Below are 20,752 nucleotides of genomic sequence, written 5' to 3' on the forward strand. Positions count from 1 at the left end.
GGGAGGAGGCCGGCAGCACCAGGAGAGGCAAAGGGGTGCTCCCTCACAGTCACAGTTTGGGATGGCTCATCCTTTCCCCCTAAGCTCAGCAGCAGCAGCGCTGGCAGGGTAAATCGGGACGTTCTGGGATCAAAGCAGAAGCCAGGATTGCTTTTGTAATTCCAGCACTAGCAAATCAGGACACTTGGAGGATATGAAATATGCAGAGGCCATGTTGGTGAAGACTCTTCTAGGAACAAAAAAGGAAGGGGAAGGTTTAAAGAAGGTGTGCAATCCACTAGGAAACTTCCTGTTTTGGATAGTAGACGCCTCCTCTGTGATTCGGTACTTTGCAAGGATTATAGGAATTGCTGCAACGTAATGATTTGCAAAGATTTGATGCCAATTGTTTTGACAATCCCAGCATCAAAACAGCTTTTGAAATGTAAGCTGGGTTGTTTAGAACAAGATTTGTGGCTGTGTTTCTGGGCTACAGCAGCCTTTGTCCCAGACCGTCGGCCAGAATGGCTGATGAGAATTGAGAGAGCCCAACAATCTCTGGCCTACAGCTTTAAAGCTTAAGCCAGTGGTGTCCAAACTTTTTTCAAAGAGGGCCAGATTTGATGAAGTGAAGGGCCGTGGGGCCATCCAAAGTTGTTGACCTTATTTTAGGATTGGAGTTTGTTCTTTTAGGATTTTACCCCAGGAAATATACTGCCACAGGGGTTGGATTAAACTGACCAACGAGCCACATTAGGCCCCCGGAACGGACTTTGGACATGCCTGGCTTAAGCATTTCACTAAATATCCATTTACCTAGAAGACTATACCAGCTCTGTAGTTGCACTTGGGACCAGTGTAAAACTTCCTTCTTCCAAGGTGGAGCACCAGATGGCACTCCCCCCAACACACACCTGTCCTACACAATCAAGGTGTATAGTACCCAAGGCCAAGCAAGGTATTTTAGCATCCGAGGAGGAAAATCCCACAAGGAAAGCTACAGCAACCAATAATTTTGCTGCCTTCAACATCACAAATCAACCGCTTCTGAGATACTCTGTAAGTATCTTTACAGGTCAATGACATGTGTTTTACAAACCACTCAAAAGAAAGTGTGCACCCACTTTCCAACTCCCAATTTTCAGGAAACCTCCAAGCCTGTTATCTTTTGTTCATTTTAAGTACTCTGGCACGGCTTTTGTCAGAATCCTTTAGAATTAAAGAGTTCAGCAGAGAGACTCAGTATTTTGTCGCTTGCATCTCTTAATTTAACTTTATGTCAATCAGAAATTTTCAAAATCTGTGCCTTGAGAAGCAAGAGAGCATTTTCTTAGCCCAGTTGCTCATCTCAGAAGAGGCTGTTACAGATTAACTACTTCCAGGCTTCATTGCGGAAGAGAATTTTGGCCTATCCCTGTATCAAGTATGCATTAATCCATCCTGATACAAAGACCTAGCAGAATTGCTCATCCTTGTAGGGGGTTCCATGTTCTACATCTGCACAACTCACTACTCTGGACCTGCCTTCTTGCAAGCATGCCCAGTGGGAAGGGAGCAATAATTTATTTCTTACGTTGAGGCACAAGTGCCAATGCATTTGCAGCCAAAATGGCACCACCTCTGCACAGGATGGGACGTACACTCAGTGAAGTCCTGAGGTTTGCAGAACAACATCAACATTTAAAACCAACCAACCAACAAACAAACCCTAAAGTGGACAAGGAAATGACCTACTTAGCCAAATGAAGAGTGAGCATGGTTAGTGGTCATGGGATGTTGACTCTTGGGAGGATAGATGGAATGGAGTATCTTGAAATTGGGCATATATGCTGACTGGAACAATGAACAGGGGGACTCCACACTTCTTATAAATGTTAGGGTTGTAACCAGCTAAGTCCTACTCAGAGAAGACCCATTGAAATTAGTGGATGAGGTCCATTAATGTAAATAGGTATACTCTGAGTTGGACTTAGCTGAATACAATCCTAATCTAGTTTAATTCAAAGTATTACAGAAGAGCCACCTAAAAAAATTAAGTGTTTTACAAACTGCCCCTCCTATAGCCAAAATAAACACCAGCATCTCTCTCTCCCCTATGCTAGAAAGGCTGCAGAGAGAGAGAGAGACCCGTGTTTTCATGCCTGGTGGAGTTGCACGTCACTGTACTCCTTTGGGAAAAAGGTGTCTCACATTATTTCATATTTTATTAACATTACACAGCAATGTCTCACCCAACTCAGCTCTCGCCTTATTATCATTAGACCCAAATTCAAACAATAACCTTAAATGCAGAGACTTACTATTTATTCTGTTAGCAGCCTGATTAACAATAGCCTGACAAACACGTAAAGCTGTCTCATGGTTTGACAAAGAATGCCATCATGAGAAATCTCTTCTGAGACGAGCATTTCAACTACAGTCATACCTCGGGTTGAATATGCTTCGGGATGAGCGCGTTCGAGTTGCGCTCCGCGGCAACCCGGAAGTAACGGAGCACGTTACTTCCGGGTTTCACCACTTGTGCATGCGCAGACGCTCAAAATGACGTCACGCGCATGCGTAGAAGCGCCAAATGTGATCCGCGCACGCGCAGACACACGGACATGGGTTACGTTTGCTTCTAGATGCGAACGGGGCTCCAGAACGGATCCCATTCGCATCTAGAGGTGCCACTGTATTCCAATCCAGGAAGAACCCGAGCCATTTAAAAGAATACCTAATATGAAAAAAAACACCTTTCAGAGCTCTTCCATAAGAAAAAGAAATCTTTCTACGAAGGCCGTTGGCATCATCTGCTCAGGGCAATTCAATTAAAGGACAGCAAGGAATTATTGAGGGTAGTTTCTGGTGCCCTTCAAGATGGTAGCAACCAAACAATCACCATCATTCCTGCCTCTAGCTGGTTTAATCACTATGCTGCAATATTTACAGCGCTAACGAATCTATCAGCTATGCAAAATGGGCCCAGTTATGTACATCTTCCAGACTGGACCCTAGTGGAACCAGATGAAATACTCTCAATAATCAAGAAGTTAAGATCAAATAAATCCCCAGGACCAGACGGGATCCCTGGTTAACTTTTTAAGCACATTCCGGATTGGTGGGCCCCTCTATTAGCCAACTTATTTACTTAAATTGACAAATTCGGGATATTACCAGATGTTTGGCTAAACTCCATCATCACTTCTATTTTTAAAAAAGGTGACCCGAATCTGCCTGAGAATTACTGTCCAATAAGTCTCCTATCAAACCTTGGCAAAATGTATACCTGATTTTTGGAAAGGAAATCTAACAAGATTCTTGGGCCTGAACAAATAGGCTTTTTGCATAGTCCTTTCACACCTCACAGAAAAATTCATGGAAAATGGGAGGAAGGAACTTTACGTAGCCTTCCTAGACTTAAAAGGAGCTTCTGACCCCTGTGATCTACTTTGGCACAATTTATGTAAAATGGGAATTGACCAATGCCTAATATTTTTAATTAAAAAAATTACATACTGCTTTGTTGTTGTTGTTTAGTCGTTTAGTCGTGTCCGACTCTTCGTGACCCCATGGACCAGAGCTCGCCAGGCACTTCTGTCCTCCACTGCCTCCCGCAGTTTGATCAAACTCATGCTGGTAGCTTCAAGAACACCATCCAACCATCTCATCCTCTGTCGTCCCCTTCTCCTTGTGCCCTCCATCTTTCCCAACATCAGGGTCTTTTCCAGGGAGTCTTCTCTTCTCATGAGGTGGCCAAAGTATTGGAGCCTCAGCTTCACGATCTGTCCTTCCAGTGAGCACTCAGGGTTGATTTCCTTAAGAATGGATAGGTTTGATATTCTTGCAGTCCATGTGACTCTCAAGAGTCTCCTCCAGCACCATACTGCTGCTACATTCTGTCAAATTAAATGTAACTCTAAAGGCGAGCTGATAAAAAGAATAAATATAACCAAAGGAGTAAAGCAAGGATGCGTCTTGGCACCCCACTTATTCAACCTCTTCTTAAATGACCTGGCTCATCACTCTAAGGATGTAAATGGACATCCACCGACATTATGCCAACATAAAATAAAACTGCTTTTATACGTGGGCGATACCACAATTCTTTCTCATACCCAGGTCGGCCTTAGAAGATTTCTGAACTTGTTTTCTTCCTTCTGCCAGATCAACTCCCTGGGAATTACGAAAAATTCAAATTATGATTTTTTCTCAAAGTCGTCAAATTGTCAAATGGAGACTAGATAATCACCCCATTGACCAGGTAAAATATTTCAAATACCTAGGGATATTCTACCAGTCAAATTTAAACTGGACAACAAACAGATGCCAAATGATCATCCAGGCAAAATGCACCACATCTGTAATTCTTCATTTTTTCTTCCTCAGAGGCAACCGGATGGTCCCTGCTGCAATAAATATTTTTAATGCCAAGGTCCTTTCTCAGTTATTGTACAGCATTCCAATTTGGATACAAGCATTTAATAGAGAAGTTGAACAAATTCAAGTGACTTTTCTTTTTAAGATCCTTGGTGCCCCTAAATACATGAGTTATTTAGCCTTATGTGTTGAAACCGGTCAACATCTGATGGAAACCAAAGCATGGCTGAATACAATCAAGGCCTGGCTGAAAGTTCACTTCAGAACAACATCTAACTCCTTCTTAACCTCTGTGCTTGAAGATCGCATTTCATCTAGATGATATAGAGCAATTCAAGATAAAATTCGTAGTTTGGGCATTGCTCTCAAGAGCCTTGAAGCATGTGACAAAAGTTACATATTCCAAATAATCAAGCAGCTGCTCTACGACCACGAAAGACAGCGCTTGTTACCTCATACTCCAAGATTCTGTTCTCCGGAGGCCTTAGGTATCACAACACCCTATGGAACCTGTGCCAAATATCTAAAGGATCTACTACTCCCCTCCTATTGAGGAGCCTTTATGCTCATGAGATTAAACGCTTTCCCTTCTGCAGTGACCAAAGGCAGATTCTCACATACTCCATATCAAGCCCGTTTGTGTGCCTGCAACCAAGAAGTACCTGATTCAATGGACCACATTCTCTTTGATTGCTCTTTACACAGCAGACCTCGCCAACTGATGCTGAGCAAAATGTTGGACTTCTGGCCTATAACTCTGAGAAGTCGTCAAATGAGGTTTCTCCTGGCAGATCCTGGGACAAAGATATCACTGCTTTAGTAGCCTCCTTTTTGGCCACAACCTTACCCAAAAGGTTTCCTAACGATTAATCCTTTTGGGGAACAGACAGGGAGAAGCAGAATATCTAAGTGCACACAATCACAGTGTGACCTTATGACCCTCAACAACTTCACCCTTCTCCTTTTAACTATCCCAGTGACTTGAAATGTTTTATACTGTGATGCCAATAAAGGTATTTGATTTGAACAATAGCCTGATATTGGAACAGTCCCTAGAAATCCCCATTGAAGTCTACTTAAATAGTATTTGGAATGTGGCTCTACTAGAACGCCTTACTCACCACAGAAGGGTAATTAAAGGCACTTCATGGATGGAAACTTCTGGTGAGATGCCGACTTCCTTTCTTTTCCTTTATAAATGAGACGGAAAATATTTTAATTCCACCATCATCAACACCAGAATCTCTGCAGAGAGGCTAAAGGTAAAGGTACCCCTGCCCGTACGGGCCAGTCATGTCCGACTCTAGGGTTGTGGGCTCATCTCACTTAAGAGGCCGGGGGCCAGCGCTGTCCGAAGACACTTCCGGGTCACGTGGCCAGTGTGATGAAGCTGCTCTGGCGAACCAGCACCAGCGCAGCACACGGAAACGCCGTTTACCTTCCCGCTATAAAGCGGCCCCTATTTATCTACTTGCACTTAAGAGTGCTTTCGAACTGCTAGGTGGGCAGGAGCTGGGACCGAACGACGGGAGCTCACCCCGCCACGGGGATTCGAACCGCTGACCATACAATCGGCAAGTCCTAGGCGCTGAGGTTTTACCCACAGCGCCACCTACGCTACTTGAATACATAAATAAACGTATTGCTTGTGTACTATGTACTGCATATGAAACTTAATAAGAATGTACCATTGGGCAAGTTACTGTAGTTATAAGTTGTTCTTGTATTTAAATGAAAAACATTAAAAATTATTGGGGGAGGGGTGAAAGTCGCCTTCCTATTTAGGTAACTTTTTTAGCTGCAATAATGCATCAAATTCCCTCTCTCACATACCCTCCAATATCTCTCCAATGAAAATAGGGACGTATCATCATCATCATCATCATCATGTGCTTTTTTTCTAATAAATGTTTAGGGGTACTCTCAATTTCCTACTCATACAGTGGTACCTTGGGTTAAGAACTTAATTCGTTCTGGAGGTCTGTTCTTAACCTGAAACTGTTTGTAACCTGAGGTACCACTTTAGCTAGTGGGGCCTCCTGCTGCTGCTGTGCCGCTGGAGCACGATTTCTGTTCTCATCCTGAAGCAAAGTTCTTAACCCGAGGTAATATTTCTGGATTAGCGGAGTCTGTAACCTGAAGCGTCTGTAACCCGAGGTGCCACTGTATTGAAATACTGCCCCTCAATGAGGCCAAACTTAGATTCACAAAATGTTTAGGTGTATGTCTTCCCCTGCGTCCCCCTAGAAAAGATGATGATGATGGTACTATTTATATCGTGTCCATCTGACTGGGTTGCCTCAGCCATTCTGAGCAGTTTCCATCATATATAAAACATAATAAAACATTAAACATTTTTTAAAAAACTTCCCTATATACAGGGCTGCCTTCAGACGGGAGTTGGATAAGAAGAGGCAACTGTTAGTTCTGCAGTCACTGGAGCAACCTGAAGGAAGGGAAGGGAATGCAAGTCACTGTCTAGTTTTCTTGACAAGAAGCACCTGGGCAAGGGGGTTGCAGTGCTGGGGAGTTTATTGCTGCTATCACTGGGGTTTGGTACTGTTTGGCAAATTAACCAATTAAATGTTGGCTGGTGGGGAGCCATTTAATCAAGGAGGGCTAAATTAAATTGATGAGTCTGTCTGTATACTTAAATGAGGACACACTATTATCTTCTTAAGTAGATTTGGTTTAGGAGTGTTATTTTTGAAAGAATGAACAGGAAACAGAGGTGCCAACTTGAATAAAATATTAGGGGGTCCCAGGTAAGCCCTGCCCTGCACAAACAATCACAAGATGCACCACACACACACCATTTAAATAGCAATGCCCATTAACTCTGGGGGGACTTTGCCCCCTCATATATTTTATTGGGGAGCAAAGGGACCTTAGCCTCTAGGAGTTGGTTCCTATGACAGGAAAATGTTAAAAGATGACTTCCCTTTTAACTATAAATAGCAACCTAAAAACAAAACCTCCCTTAGAACTCCATCAGCATCTAGCAGACAAAATGCATGTTAAGCTTTTCAGTATAATCCTATGCACTTACTCAAAAGTTAGCCCACGGTTTCCATAGTGTGCATGTGTTCAGAACTGCAGTTTTATGTGGGCAACTGGAGTGCAATTGTATGCTTGTCCACTCAGAAGTAAGCCCAACTGAGCAGATTAATATCATTATTAAATATATATGAACACACCTGCCTGTACCCTGTGTTCATTGTCAAAACACCAAGCTGAGGGCAGGTGGTATGGCAGGGATTGGAACCTGCGATTCTTCAGGTGTCTAGACTCCGGCTCCCATCAACCCCAGCCAGCATAAGCAAGAGTCAGGGATGATGGGAGCTGGAGTCCAAGAGCATCAGGAAGCCTACAGGTGATTTCTGCCCCTAATCTCTGGTGTGCTCTCCCCATAAAAACTCACCTGACACCTGTTTTTGTGGGGTTGGTGGTATTGGTGCCAGATAACCCCCTTTTTATTTCCTCATGTCATTTCAAACATTAACTGAATTTGGTTTGATTCTGTGTTTTTAATAGTCTGTTGCTTTACAACTTTCAGATGCTGTTGTCGTATTTTCTTGACTTCTTTCTTTTATTTTATTGTAAGAAAAGGCTGCATTCTTTTTATCCTAAGAAGGCATGGGCGTAGGACATCATACACTTTTGTGGAAACTCTTAATATTTCAAGTATTCCCAATTTTGCTTTTTAAAATATTTTTGGCAGCCAATTACATGGATTACTTGTTCACCTGGACTCTCTCAAGTAGACAGAATGTTGAGAGCACCCTGAATACTTTTAGTTGGGGTCATTTATCTCGTTGACCATTTCACATTTTTGTCCCTTCAGGTTTCTAGCCTGTGGAAAGAAGGGTGAGCAAGAGACCCTTTGACCCTCTTGCTTGCTTGACCAATGTTGTGTTTTTTTTGTTCCACTTGCGGATTAGTTTATGATTTTTTTGTACTTTGTTGTACATGTTGTTATAAAATGCTGTTCACTATTTCAGGGGCCTTTGGGGTTCCAACGTGGTATGTAAATAAAATGCAATAATAATGAGTAATAAATCTGCCCTTGAATAAGATATAGAAAGAGTAGGTTTTAGAAAAAGGGGGGTGATAAATTGGGGTGCCTTCTAACACACTTAAAAGTTAATTGTTTTCAATATAAATATAAATACAGCTGATGGCAGGTGCTGTCTGAAGAGTTTTCTCTTCATACTTGCACTGGAAGGAACTGCCGCTTCTAAGATGTTGCCTGCTGCCACACAAATATAAAGCTCTTTTAAAAAACAAAACAAAACAAAACAAAACAGTTTTTTCCTCTTCAAAACTATCATATAAAGCTACCCCCCCTAACTTTTAAGATCTTTGTAGGCCCTGCACCCAGTGTCCCTGTCAAAGAAAGCAAGGGAGCTAATCACCAGGGGAAAAGGTCTTTTTGGTAGTGGCACCCCAGCTACAAAACGGCTTCCCTGCCACTACCCTTGTCTTTTCTGTGCCAGGTGAAGATCTTTAAATAACTTATACAGTCTGGGCCTGTTTTATTTTTTGGGGGGGGTGAGTAGTTGTTGTCTTTTGCTGCATGCATGTAGCTTTTGATTTTATGGGGTGGGGGGAATTGTATTTAATTTTTAAAAATAAATTCTTTATTTTAAGGTGCCCAAAGAACTTTGTTACTCAATGGCATACAACTATGGCAGATAATGAGTCATATGAAAATATATGTAAATTTAATTAATATTTATTTGATTAAATGGCAAGAGATTTTTGTGATCTGCTGTCAAGCCTACTTGAAAAAGCTATAAAAATGCTAAATATCATTATCATTTGGGCTGTCATCCAAAATGTTAGTTGATTGCTCAATTAATTAAGCCTGCATTAACATGCATATTAGAAAAATCGTGATCACATTATTCTGGGGCTCTGTCATCTGCACTGGTTTCCAGTCCAATTTTGGGCCCCATTCAAATTGCTGGTTTTAACCATGAAAGCCATAAGCCAAGGTGGAGAACCTTCTCAGCTGAGGTCACATTCCCTCATGGACAGCCTTCCGGGGCTACCTGTTCCTCTGTTGGTGCGGTGCCCTCAGGCCCCCTCCAGAACAGGTGACCCACTGAATTCCTGGGCTTGGGAGCCATCAGCCCACAGCATCTTGTCAGGATTTACCTCCCGTTTGTTTCTCATTGCGTGGCCCATTACTGCCTTCAGAGATTAAGTAGCCTCACCTGATTCCAATGAAAAGGAGAAACAGCTGGGGAGAGCAAGATGGACCCCTACTGGAACAACTGCCAAGGAGTTGAGTAGAAGTCACTAGGTTGGGGCAGAACCACCTGAACTCTCAACCCATACAGCGGTTGAGGAAGATACAGTGGTACCTCGGGTTAAGTACTTAATTCGTTCCGGAGGTCTGTACTTAACCTGAAACTGTTCTTAACCTGAAGCACCACTTTAACTAATGGGGCCTCCTGCTGCCGCCGCGCCACAGGAGCACGATTTCTGTTCTCATCCTGAAGCAAAGTTCTTAACCTGAAGCACCATTTCTGAGTTAGCAGAATCTGTAACCTGAAGCGTATGTAACCTGAGGTACCACTGTAGATGCTCAATGGTATGAAACCCCACTGAGAGAGCAAGGAGAAGACTCTCCCTGTCTTCCCACTGAAAGTCATCTATCAGGGTTACCAAAACTCTTTCATCAACAAACCCATGTTTGAAGCTAGACTGAAATGAGTCAATGAAGCTACCTGCCCCACCCTCTCAAGACCTTGCTACAAACAAGATGTTAAATATTTAAGACTCGGTCATCTTTTGTGTTAATTATATAAATTAATTTCCATATTAATTTCTGGTATTGATTGATAAATTTACAAATAGATGACCAAACAGGTGAGAAAATACAACTATGAGAAAATAAAACTATTAGAACAAAACAGATAGGTTCTGAAAGTGAATAAAATATAAAAAGCGAAGGATTTGGTACCACCCACACAAGTAGAACGACATTTTTATTTATAGCCTACTGTGTTTATTATTTATCTTTAAAGCCTTTCCTGTATCCTAAACCATGGTTGCATTTATTTATTTTAAATTGTTTCAAATATTGAGCTTTTTTTTGTATTGGTGGGGAGATTAAGCAACCAAGCAGTATGTACACGTTTTTCAACCGTTCCATGCCCACCCTTTAATTTCTCTTCCTGCGCTCCCTAATTTTTCGAAACATCCCTCCAAGAATGGATGGATCTGAAAACTTCTTTCCATTTTTTTTGTTTTTTAAACTCTGAAAACTTATTTTAGGGGGGTAAAAAAACTGATGGTGATAATAAAGCTTGCACCTCTCTAGGCAGTAGATGGAATTAATTCCTTCCAATAATAAAGGAGGGAGGGAGATCTTAACACGTTTTGTGCACGGGATTCCAGAACTCCCTGGGCTGAGGTTCAACTTTTCCCTCCTCCTCCTCCTCCTCCTCTCCCCTCTTTTTGCCCCCCCCTTCCTCCTCCTCGCGATGTATGGATGCGATCCTGCGCTGCCCAAGAGCGCGCGGCAATCTGTGTACATATAGATGTCTTTCTCTCTCCATATGTGACGCGGCCATATTTGCGGCGTGCGCTTGTCTCTGGCAGTAAACAAGCCCCAAAGTCTCGGGCAAGACAGACGGAGCGGCGGACAGGCAGACGGAGCCCGAGGGAGCCGCGCCGTGGAATTTCAGGACATTTCGCCGCCTCCTCCCGCCGATGTCGCTGCTGCTGCTCGGCATGTCTTACAAGCCAAACTTGAGCGCGCACATCGCGGCGGCTCCCATCAGCCAAGGTAAGGCGCCAACTCCGCCGGTCCCTCTCCGGGGGCTTCTCGGCGCGGCGGCTGAAGCGCACGGAGGATCGCTCTCCGGCACCGGCTCGCCTTTTGCAGGAGGCGGCGGCGGCGGGGGAGGGGAGCCCCGCTGGCCCCGGAGGCGAAGCAAGCGCCGCGCGGCGCCCTGGATACCTGGGCGAGCCCCGCCGCCCGGAGACGGGCTCTCGCCTCGCTCCCGCTCCCCCGCTCAGGTCAGATCCGCCGAGCTGATTCATCTCCGCCATTATGCACTTTTGGGGGGCGCCGGGGCTGGCGGGGGGGCGCATCGGAGCGGGTGCAAAGTTTGGCTGGGCGGCCAAGCTCCCTCCTCTCCCGGGCAGCCCGGCCAGGCTGCGCCCCGGGAAGCCGGCAGCGGCGGCGGCGCCTGGGCGAGGGGGGCCCGGGGGGGGGAAGGGATCAAGGAGCGGCGGGCGGAGGATCGGTCCTGACGCCTCCTCCCCCCCCTTCCCCTCCATGATCGCCTCCCTAGAGCGGCTGATTGATTCGGATCAAGGCAGGAAGCGAGGCGCGCTGCACGCCTGGGCGAGGGCCGCTGCTGGTGGCGGGGCGCAAGTGCGCGAGGAGCCGGGCGGAGGAGGGAGAGGCGCGGGGGTTTGGGGAGCCCGCCACGTGCATGCGCCCCGCAAATGAGACGGTTTTTGTAAAAATTTATTGCATATATAGATGTATATCCCACCTTTTCCTCCAAGGAGCTCAGGGTTCTCCGCCAACTCTCCGCGTTTAACTTCCACAACAACCCTGGGAGGGAGGTCAGCCTGTGGTTGCCCCCCAGGGCTCGCATCCAGGGAGCTGCTTCGTGGCTGAGCGGGGTGGAGGGGATGCGCACCGGGGCCTCTCCCGGGTCCTAGTCGACACTCTCACCACTGCACCACACTGCCTCGGATCTCATGCACCTTCCTGAAGATGAGAACCTTTGGAGGCGGCCTTATTGCGAATCCCTATGTCTTCTGAGCGGCAGTGACTGCAGGCTGTTGGGTAGGGAATGATTTTCTCCCCGTCAGCTGGTACCTGAGAGCCTCTTGTCTGAAGGTGCGGCAGATGGGACCTGCACGCAAAACGTTTGCTGTAACCCAGTGTTCCCCCAGCTGCTTCATTCAGCAAGCTTCATTCAGTGTGTCCATGGATTTGTGATTTAAGAGCATATTATTATTATTATTATTATTATTATTATTATTATTATTATAATATTGCATTTCGTTGTGTTACAATTTGAATTGCTAGGACAGGCCAGAAAAGCATTAAGTAGTTCACCAAAACTGTCAGCAGTTTTCAAGTGGTCCCTTTAGCAGAAAAGTTTGGGAACTGGTGCTCTGAGACGCCTTGAGAGTGGCATTCTGCAAGGCAGGCTCACTGCTTGTTGAGTGTGCCATTCAAGAGACGTGTGCATCTCTGACTGATGGGCATTGCCCCAGGTGAAACTTCATTGTCACCAATATCTACTTCAGTGCATGTTCTCACATCCAGCTGCCTGTGATGTTCATCACCAAGTGATGTTCATGGATATGTAAACTGCCCCTTAAACAAGCCTTTACTGTTTAGAAAAGTTGGGTGTTTTGACCTTAATCTTCTTATCAGTTAAACCTGTCATTTGTGTGAAGAGAGAGCCTGGGTTGTTTTCAGTGTTAGTCATACTCCTAGTAGTCCCATTGAAATGAATAAACATTACAAAGGTCCATTAATTTCACTGGGTCCGCTTTTGAGTAGAACTTCATTGGAGAAAGCCCTGTGTTTCACTTTCACTTTTGTTTCTACTGTTTTACTTTATTTTGCCTTTCTCTTCCACATCTTCCCCTTCCACAAAAAAAAAAAAAAAGTTTCCTTTGGTATAACTTTGCCTCTTGCAAACTGCAGAAAATTCTCTGTGTTTTACAATACTTATATCCAGTGCTATTTTTCTGGGAAAAAAGGTGCTGGAACTCACCTCATTCTCTTAGAATGGTAATGGTGACCACCTGAGAGGTGCTGGAAGTTCTGGCTGAAAAAAAGCCCTGCTTATATACCACTTGAATAAAACACACAGAACACGCAGAATAAAACACACAGAACCCTGATCTTTGTTTTTAAACAATACAGTATGTCTTTTACACATGGCTCTGGTTGATTGATCTTGAGTTTCCAGCAAAAGACAAAGTAAATTCAGCAGGCCTAAAATTTCCCGACTCCTGGTTTAGCATACTTAGTCCTGGAAGACTCTCACAGCAGCTTTTCCAAAGATCCTCACACTAAAAGTTGCATTTGAGGCTCCTATTGTGAACAGAAATAGTGTGGTATCTCTATGGCTTATTCATGTGGGATTTCTTTGATTGCCCTCCAGCCTCTGCCTACTAGGCAACAGAGCCCGCTGAAGTCCTCCTTTGAGGCAAGGGGGGGGCAGCTGAGCTGTGGAAGCAGCTTCATCTGGGCAAATGGGTCACTGCCCCACCAGCCTTGTATCTCCCTGCAGTTTTGCCCCCCGTCTTCTTAGAATCATAGAATTGTATTGTTGGCAGGGTCCACTGCCAGCCAGCTTCCTCACTGGGGAAGAAGGTGGGCAGAAACCTAGAACCAGTTGGCTCTGCCCCTCCTTGGCTTCACCCTCCTGTCGGTTCCCCCCCTTCTGCGCTGCTGGTCCCGGGGGGGTCTGGCCATCACTGCAGCTGGAAGCTCTTCAGGCCGAGATAGAGGCAAGCCTGCCTTTGCTGGGAATTGCCAGGCAACCGCTCCCACTGAGGTCCTCTGAGGCAAGTGTAATTATTTCTGTGGTCATCCAGACTTTAAAGAGAAATTGCTCCAACCATAAGCAAAGGGGTGGGGGAAGTGTATGCAAAGTTGCTCCGGGGGACTTCTTGATGGACAATTTCCATTTGCCTCCATTTCTTGGCTGCTACCTGAGAGTCTTGTCATTGGAGAGGCTGAGGATTGGATCTGGGGCTTTCTGTGCGGAAACCCCGTTCTCTGTCCCAGAGCCCGGGTCCCCTGGCCTGGCCTGGCCTGGCTGTACTCTCCGCCATGCACAGCTCAGCCCTCTGCATGTGGACTCAGAAGTCAGTTCCGCTGTGTAGGCAAAACCAGGCAAGTTCAGCAGAGTTACTAATATAACCAGATCCCCTGTCAGATGCAGATTTTTGTGACTGAAAGAGGACCCTGAGAAGGAATATCTGCCCCAAATTGCCATTTGGGATTTCCTCTGTCGCTTCTCTCTAAGGCTAAATTGGTCTGGTGTTCTGGTGTTCCTACAACTCTGAGGCAAATTAGGATCGGAGAGAGTGGTGGGCCTGTGACACACAGTGAGCTTTATGGCTGAGTTGGCATCTGAGTCACATTCCCCTTAAGTCTGAGTCCACTATTCCATCTCTCTTTCCAAAGCAAGCAGAATCGCTTTTTGAAGGGTGTCCTTGAAGGCACGTGTGGAGAACCTTTGTCCCTCCCGGTGTTGCTACAGCTCCCACCATCCCTGGCCATTGGCCATGCTTTCTGGGGCTGATGGGACTTGTAGTTCATCAGCGACTGGAGGGCCAAGCAGTCCCCACACCCGCTGTGAGGCAGTGGGTCAGGACGTGCCAATAGGCCTAAATGCCACAACCTGCCCCCTTGCCCACCTTGTCACTGCGGCCCACAGCTTTTTGGCTGGAGCGGTGCCAGCACCAGCAACTCCTTCCATGCTGAGGAAAGGTGGTCAAGAGGCAGAGAGGCTTAGGGGGAGACTGAGGGAAAAGGGCCAGAGGAGGCGTTGAAGGAAATTAGAAAGTGAGAGAAAAGAGAAAACACTAGTATTTAATAATAATAATAATAATAATAATAATAATAATCCACCTTGGCTGTTATTTACCCACCCTTGGCCTGAAGGTCCCAGGGTGGGTCTCAGCAATTTAAGATACAACATCAAAAACTGTTTAGAACAAATTGCAATCACAAGGATAGGACGAAGTCAAATAAATAAGGAATTGAAAAGAGAACAAGAGGGGTAAACTCTAATAGAAGAAATGAATGAATGGAAAAGGTGAGGAAGGTGGAAAGACTGACAGTTTTTTTTGAAGAGGAGGGAATAACTTACAAGTTAAGTGTGAAAGGAAAATGGGAGAAGAAATTATAGGACATGGGTAAAAAATACTTTGAGAGGCGTGGGGTGGGAAGGGGAAAATATAAAAGAAAAGCTGCTCCATTTACTGCCTCTGGCTCAGAAAAATCTGCTCAAAACTGAGGTTGGGTTGTCACAGTAGCTCCAAAGCAAATGTTACTGAAGAAAAAGCAGTGGCAAAGAATTTACCAATTTCCAAAGATGGATTGGGTATCTGTAGAAAATTCTGTCGGTAGTCGCCAAGGCACGGCTTGATTAGCCCTGCCCTCCATGTGCCAGCATCTTGTGACTGCTGTTTTCAGCTCTCTTAAGTGGGCCCTGGAGGTAGAAAGTTTGCAGACCCCTCTGCTTTAAGGTTTAAGCTGTCCTGTTGAAATTAATAATTGGGACTATATTGTTGTAGCAGAAACTTAGCAGAAACTTAGACTTTGGTTTCTTAAAGCAAATGCTGCTGATTAAAGAGTTGTTTGAGCGCATTTGAAAATTAATTTGTAGTTCTCTCTCTTTCTCTCACTCTGTGTGTCTAGTTGTTTGTTTACTATGCATTTGAACACCCCTTAAGATACCATAACCAAATGTTGCATGTTGGCTCCTAAGATCAAGCTGCAGGTTTTCACCCATGTTTGGATTCAGCTGGACGCCATTTTGAACCAAGATGGTGGACTGAACATTTTCAGTCTGCACTGATTTGAACCAGTGATGTCCAAAGGGACCAGGCAGACGACCTTCTCGGTAGTCGCGCCCTCCCTGTGGAACAACCTCCCCTTCATGCGTCGTCCTGGTAATTTGCAATGGGTTTTGTGCAGGAGAATGTCCTGACGGGTTGTGCCCTTCAAGACCCCTTGTCTGAGCCTTGTGTGTTCGCATGCCTGGAGCCTTGGATTTGCAAATGTTTTTCTTCAGATGCCCCATTTTGGCTTTGGAGCTTCCAAATAGACCCCTTACCGCTTACAGTGAGCAGAAGCAACATTTTATGTCTTTAAAAAACAACAACACCTAAATCTGAGTGGAAACGAGGTATTTGGAGAGAGAAGTGTGGTGGCAACCAAGTCTCTTGGGTGTCAGTGGAAGCCCGTTTTTAATTCCAGTTTCAAATCTTGTGTAGCGATGCTGGTTTGGTTGCCCATCTATCCCCCCCCCCCCAGCAAAACATTTGCTTTTGTCCTGTGTTTTGGACAAAAGAATAACTGTGATGTTTTAGATGTGCTTGGAGCAAGGGACATCCTGCAAGAGTTGATCGAGGCAACTGGAACCAGTCTCTCCCCAAATCTCTTATGCTCTTTAACGAAACCTGATAATATAATAATTGCATTGTTATTGAAGGCCCTTCCACAGCCATTTCCAGGGATGCTCAGCCTGTCCCCATTTCACCTGTACTGCTTCTTTGTGCCTCATCCATTCTATAGAGAAACTCTTTAGGTGGAACTGGGGAGGGGGGAAGGGAAGAAAAGAGCACTCATCAGTTTCCAAAATGGTTTCTCTGTCTGCTTTGTACACCAGCCCTTCCTCTCGCTAAGCGCTAATGCCAGCACCCTGGCGTAAGGCCAAGGGAGTTAGACAAAGGAGCCCTGGCAATTGAATATCTCGGATTCTCAGTGATATGACTGCAAATGCTCCCTGTCTCTGATTAGGCAGCTTGGCTTGAGCGGTCAGGGCTGGAACGGGCCTCTCTCAGCCATCCAAATGATATACTACCCCCCCTTAACACACACACACACACCCCAGATTCAGACCTGTAAACTCTAACTTTGCTTGCAGATGTGAAGGCAGATTTCGCTTTTTAAATGTAGCAGGAATTAAGAATGATTGCTGTGGCTTCCCTTACTCTCTTAGCCTGAAAAAGGCTGAAGAATGCTTTCCTGGTCAAATTTCTGCCTGTTGTGCTAATATTAAAGACACAGGAATTCTGGTTTTCGGGGGGGGGCATAACCCCAACCCCTTCTTCAAGCCAAATGTGTGGGAAATGCAAAGCCAATAATCATCATCTGTGACCCACCCACCGCTGTGGGGCTGGAAAGTTTTGAAGGCCACTGTAGGCTCAGTAATGTCTTTTCTCTCCTCTACCCCAGTGTTATCCTGCATCTGACAGTAAGTGTCCTTATGCATTCCAGGTGGCTATGATGTGTGTGAGGGGGGGAGGCTTTTAAAGGGCTTTTTTGCTGCTGTTAATTACCCACTTAACTTTGATTTCCCCATCAATTAGGAAGCAGAGAGAAGGCAGCTCCCAAGCTCTGCAGAAGGGAAAATTTACTATACTGATGTGTATAACCTCTCTTAGGAGTGTCCCCATTGGACCTTGATGTATGCTCGCCCCCCTGCCCCCCCCCCATTGGTTGCCCATCACTCTGGCAAAGTTCCTCATTAACACCAGTTTGAGGTGCCAACATTAAAAAAAATCCTGCTCCTGTGGCTTTATAAACAGCCCAGCATATGGAAATTAAGTGGGGCTTTTCTTGGCAGGGAGCAAAACAATGGAAAGGCAGAATTTGTATCGGGCTGCTGTTGAAGGCACAGGAGCATCAACACTTAACAGTAAAAAGAAATAAAAGCTGGCAACTTCAATACCAATTCTTTTCCTTCTCTTCATGGTTCCCCTGCAAGAATAGCCACTTTCATTCCGGCAGGACTCCTGAGCCTTAGAGGGAGAAATGCAGCAGGCAGACCCTTTTCCATTGCTACGCTGCAGTTGTTTGATAGTAAGCAACACCTGTTGAATATATATTTCATATTATTTTCTTAAGTCACATTGAGTCATGCGCATTTGTATAAATAAAGCATCTAGCAAATTTCTTGCCTTGGTCATGGCCTGGACGAGAGCCTCAATCCAGACAAGACTGAGGCGCTGCTAGTTGGTGGTTCCCTAGACCAGATGGCGGAGAGGTTGTCTGCTCTTGATGGGGTAACACTGGTTCTGAAGGAGTTGGGTACACAGCTTGGAGGTCCTCCTGGATCCTTTGCTGTCACTTGAGGCTCAGGCAGCCTTGATGGCAAAGAGTGTCTTCTGTCAGCTTTGACTGATGGCCCAGCTGTACCCTTATCTGGACAGGAACAGCCTAACTTCTGTTGTCTATACTGTGTTAACTTCTAGGTTAGATAACTGCAATGCCTTTTATTTTTTTTTTTTTTTTAAATAATATTTATTGAAGTTTCCAAAATACAGAAAGAGAAGAAAAGAAATTATGAAGATACATTCAGAACCTTATTTTCAAACATCCACTTTCTGGGACTCCCCCCTTCCCCCACCCCTACCGTATTCCCCTTTCATATTGTTGTTTCCACAAGTTCTATTTCTGATTTAAAGCACAATTTATATACCCCATTGTTCAAATTTAAATTTATACAAACCTTATGCAACACCCTTGATAAAAAAAAAAGCAAAAGATCTCTCCCCATAGCCCACCCCCTTTTCTTTCCACAATGTCCCCCTTTTTTCCCATTAAAGTAAAAGCACACAGAATAAAAGTATAAAAAAATAAAAAATATATTAGAAAAAAGAAAACCAATTCAGAAAATAGTTGCAGATAACTGCAATGCCTTTTAAGTAGGGCTGCCTCTGAAGATGGTTCAGAAACCAGCTGGTGCAGAATTCAGTGGCCAGGTTGCTCACCGGGGCTGGACGGTTTCAGCATCTAATGCCAATCCTGGCCCAAATGCACTGGCTGCCATTTAGTTTCCTGGTCCAATTCAAAGTGCTGGTTTTGATCTATAAATCCCTAAGCAGCTCAGGACCATAACACGTCAAGGCCTGCCTCTCCCCATATGAACCGACCTGGACCCTGCAACCATCCTCTGAGGCCCTTCTTCGTGTGCCTTCCCTACAAGAGGTCTGGAGGGTGGCAACACCGAGAACAGGCTTTCCTGCGGTGGCTCCTCATTTGTGGAAATCTCCCTGAGGAGGCTCATCTGGCGCCTTCATTACATATATTTAGGCTCCAGGTGAAAACATTTCTCTAGGACCAGGTGTTCTGCTAATTAACATTCTATGGTTCTTAAAAATGTGTTTGTAGGAGAGAGGAGTTATGGTTTGTTTCTGTTTTATGATGTAGTTTTGTGTTGATAAACCTGTGATCTTCAGATGAAGGGTGGTATACAAAAGATACTATTACTATTAATGCTACTACTACCGATGTAATACATGCCCTGGGAACTTATAGTGAAGGACAGGTAATTAACAATAATAATTTGCCAGTCATGTGGCTGTTAATAGCACAGGAACCCTATCAAAAAAGAGAGTGGAAATCCTAGCTGGAAACCACTAACTATGCTGCCTGCCCAAATTATTTATTTATTTATTAGTTTCATATACCTTACCTTTGCCTAAGGTATATTACCGTGGACACGGATTCCCCACTGGAATGGACTGACTGGTGCATCTGGCGAGGGGGGTGGGCTCCTGTCCTCGCTCTCCACCGTGGCATCCTTGCTCAAGAGGGGTTTGTTTGGTTCCTCCCAGCAGCAGATTTGGACATGCTTCATTCTGGATTGCTTGGGACAAAGTGCCGGCTGGCTTCTGGGTCTTGTACCAAGTAGCCGGGGGCAAGTGGGGGTGGGGCTCCCGCACGTTCAATAGGCAGCTACACCAGCTGAAATTCCCAACTACAATTTAGGTAGTTGTAAGTTGCCAACTTTTAAACGCTTGCTGAAAACTTATCTTTTCCTCCAGGCTTAAGCAGGCAGATGAGAGGTACACCCTTTCACAATGGTCTACTGATGTTTGTTTTTCATTTCTCCTTGCTTTTAACTTTTTTTTATTTTATTGTCTGGCTTTATGTTTTTATATTGTTGTAAACTGCTACGATATATTTTTAAGATACAGTTGTATTTTTTATGATTTTTTTGTATTTTATGGTTATGGATATTTGTTACGCAAATCACTTGCTATGGATCTTTCAGATAGTAAAGCGGTCTATAAATGGAAACAGCAGCAATAATAAGAGAGTAATAATGCCCCAGTGTATGGGGTGTTAGGCTTCCCTCTGGTAGTACCTCTGGTGGGGGATGCGTCATTCTCCTTCTGGGGTACTTTGTCCACCAATGGTCCCCACTCTGCACCCAGCTCTCACCTGTAGCTCCTGGAAGCTGTCCATATGCAACAGCTGCCACAGCCCGGGAATGGCTTTGACTGGTTGGCTAAACCAGGCAAGGGTAGCTGATGGGTCACAAACCCTCAGTGAGTTAGGGACTTCCCTGCATGCAAAGACAGACTCTGGCGGATTGAGTGGACAAGACCAATAGTGGGTCCAACCATGGGCGTAGCAAAAGGGGAGGCAACTGCCCCCCCAAAGCAAATTAAAAAATAATACTTAACTACCGGTAAGTGACCAATTGTGTCACAGATAGCTTGGTTCTGTCCCCCCTAACATTGATCCTGCCCACCCTAATATGAATCCTGGCTACACCCAGGTCCAGTGGTCAATAAGGTGGTTTCTGCACATGCTGTAGAGAAAGATGAGGGTTCGTCCACCTGGATGGTGCCTTCTACGCCTCCTTCCAGCATCTCCTCCAGCCAACCTGGT

The 20,752-nt window shown here is 45.1% G+C and overlaps 1 protein-coding gene and 1 long non-coding RNA gene across 5 annotated transcripts in view; one reads left to right on the forward strand and one right to left on the reverse strand.

Moving 5' to 3' along the window:
* Positions 1 to 20,752, reverse strand: part of LOC310751452 — a 24,277-nt gene continuing 3,525 nt past the window's right edge. Inside the window, exons 2-4 of one of the 3 annotated variants that reach the window (XR_014542512.1) lie at positions 10,724 to 11,122; positions 5,460 to 5,528; positions 1 to 229 (exon numbers count right to left, since the gene is read on the reverse strand). This is a non-coding gene — a long non-coding RNA (uncharacterized lncRNA). Of the gene's footprint in view, positions 230 to 5,459; positions 5,582 to 5,942; positions 6,470 to 10,723; positions 11,123 to 11,311; positions 11,709 to 20,752 lie in introns of those variants that run through there. The other 2 variants (XR_014542513.1, XR_014542514.1) reach the window with 2 other exon arrangements.
* CDK2AP1 (cyclin dependent kinase 2 associated protein 1) overlaps positions 10,819 to 20,752 on the forward strand; it is an 18,001-nt gene continuing 8,067 nt past the window's right edge. Inside the window, exon 1 of one of the 2 annotated variants that reach the window (XM_083590733.1) lies at positions 10,819 to 11,137. In XM_083590733.1, the coding sequence (XP_083446859.1) occupies positions 11,062 to 11,137 (76 nt within the window). In that variant the 5' untranslated portion in view covers positions 10,819 to 11,061. Of the gene's footprint in view, positions 11,138 to 12,032; positions 12,155 to 20,752 lie in introns of those variants that run through there. The other variant, XM_083590732.1, reaches the window with a different exon arrangement.

This window comes from Podarcis filfolensis (assembly GCF_964270895.1).
Source record: "Podarcis filfolensis genome assembly, chromosome: 16".
NCBI lineage: Eukaryota > Metazoa > Chordata > Lepidosauria > Squamata > Lacertidae > Podarcis > Podarcis filfolensis.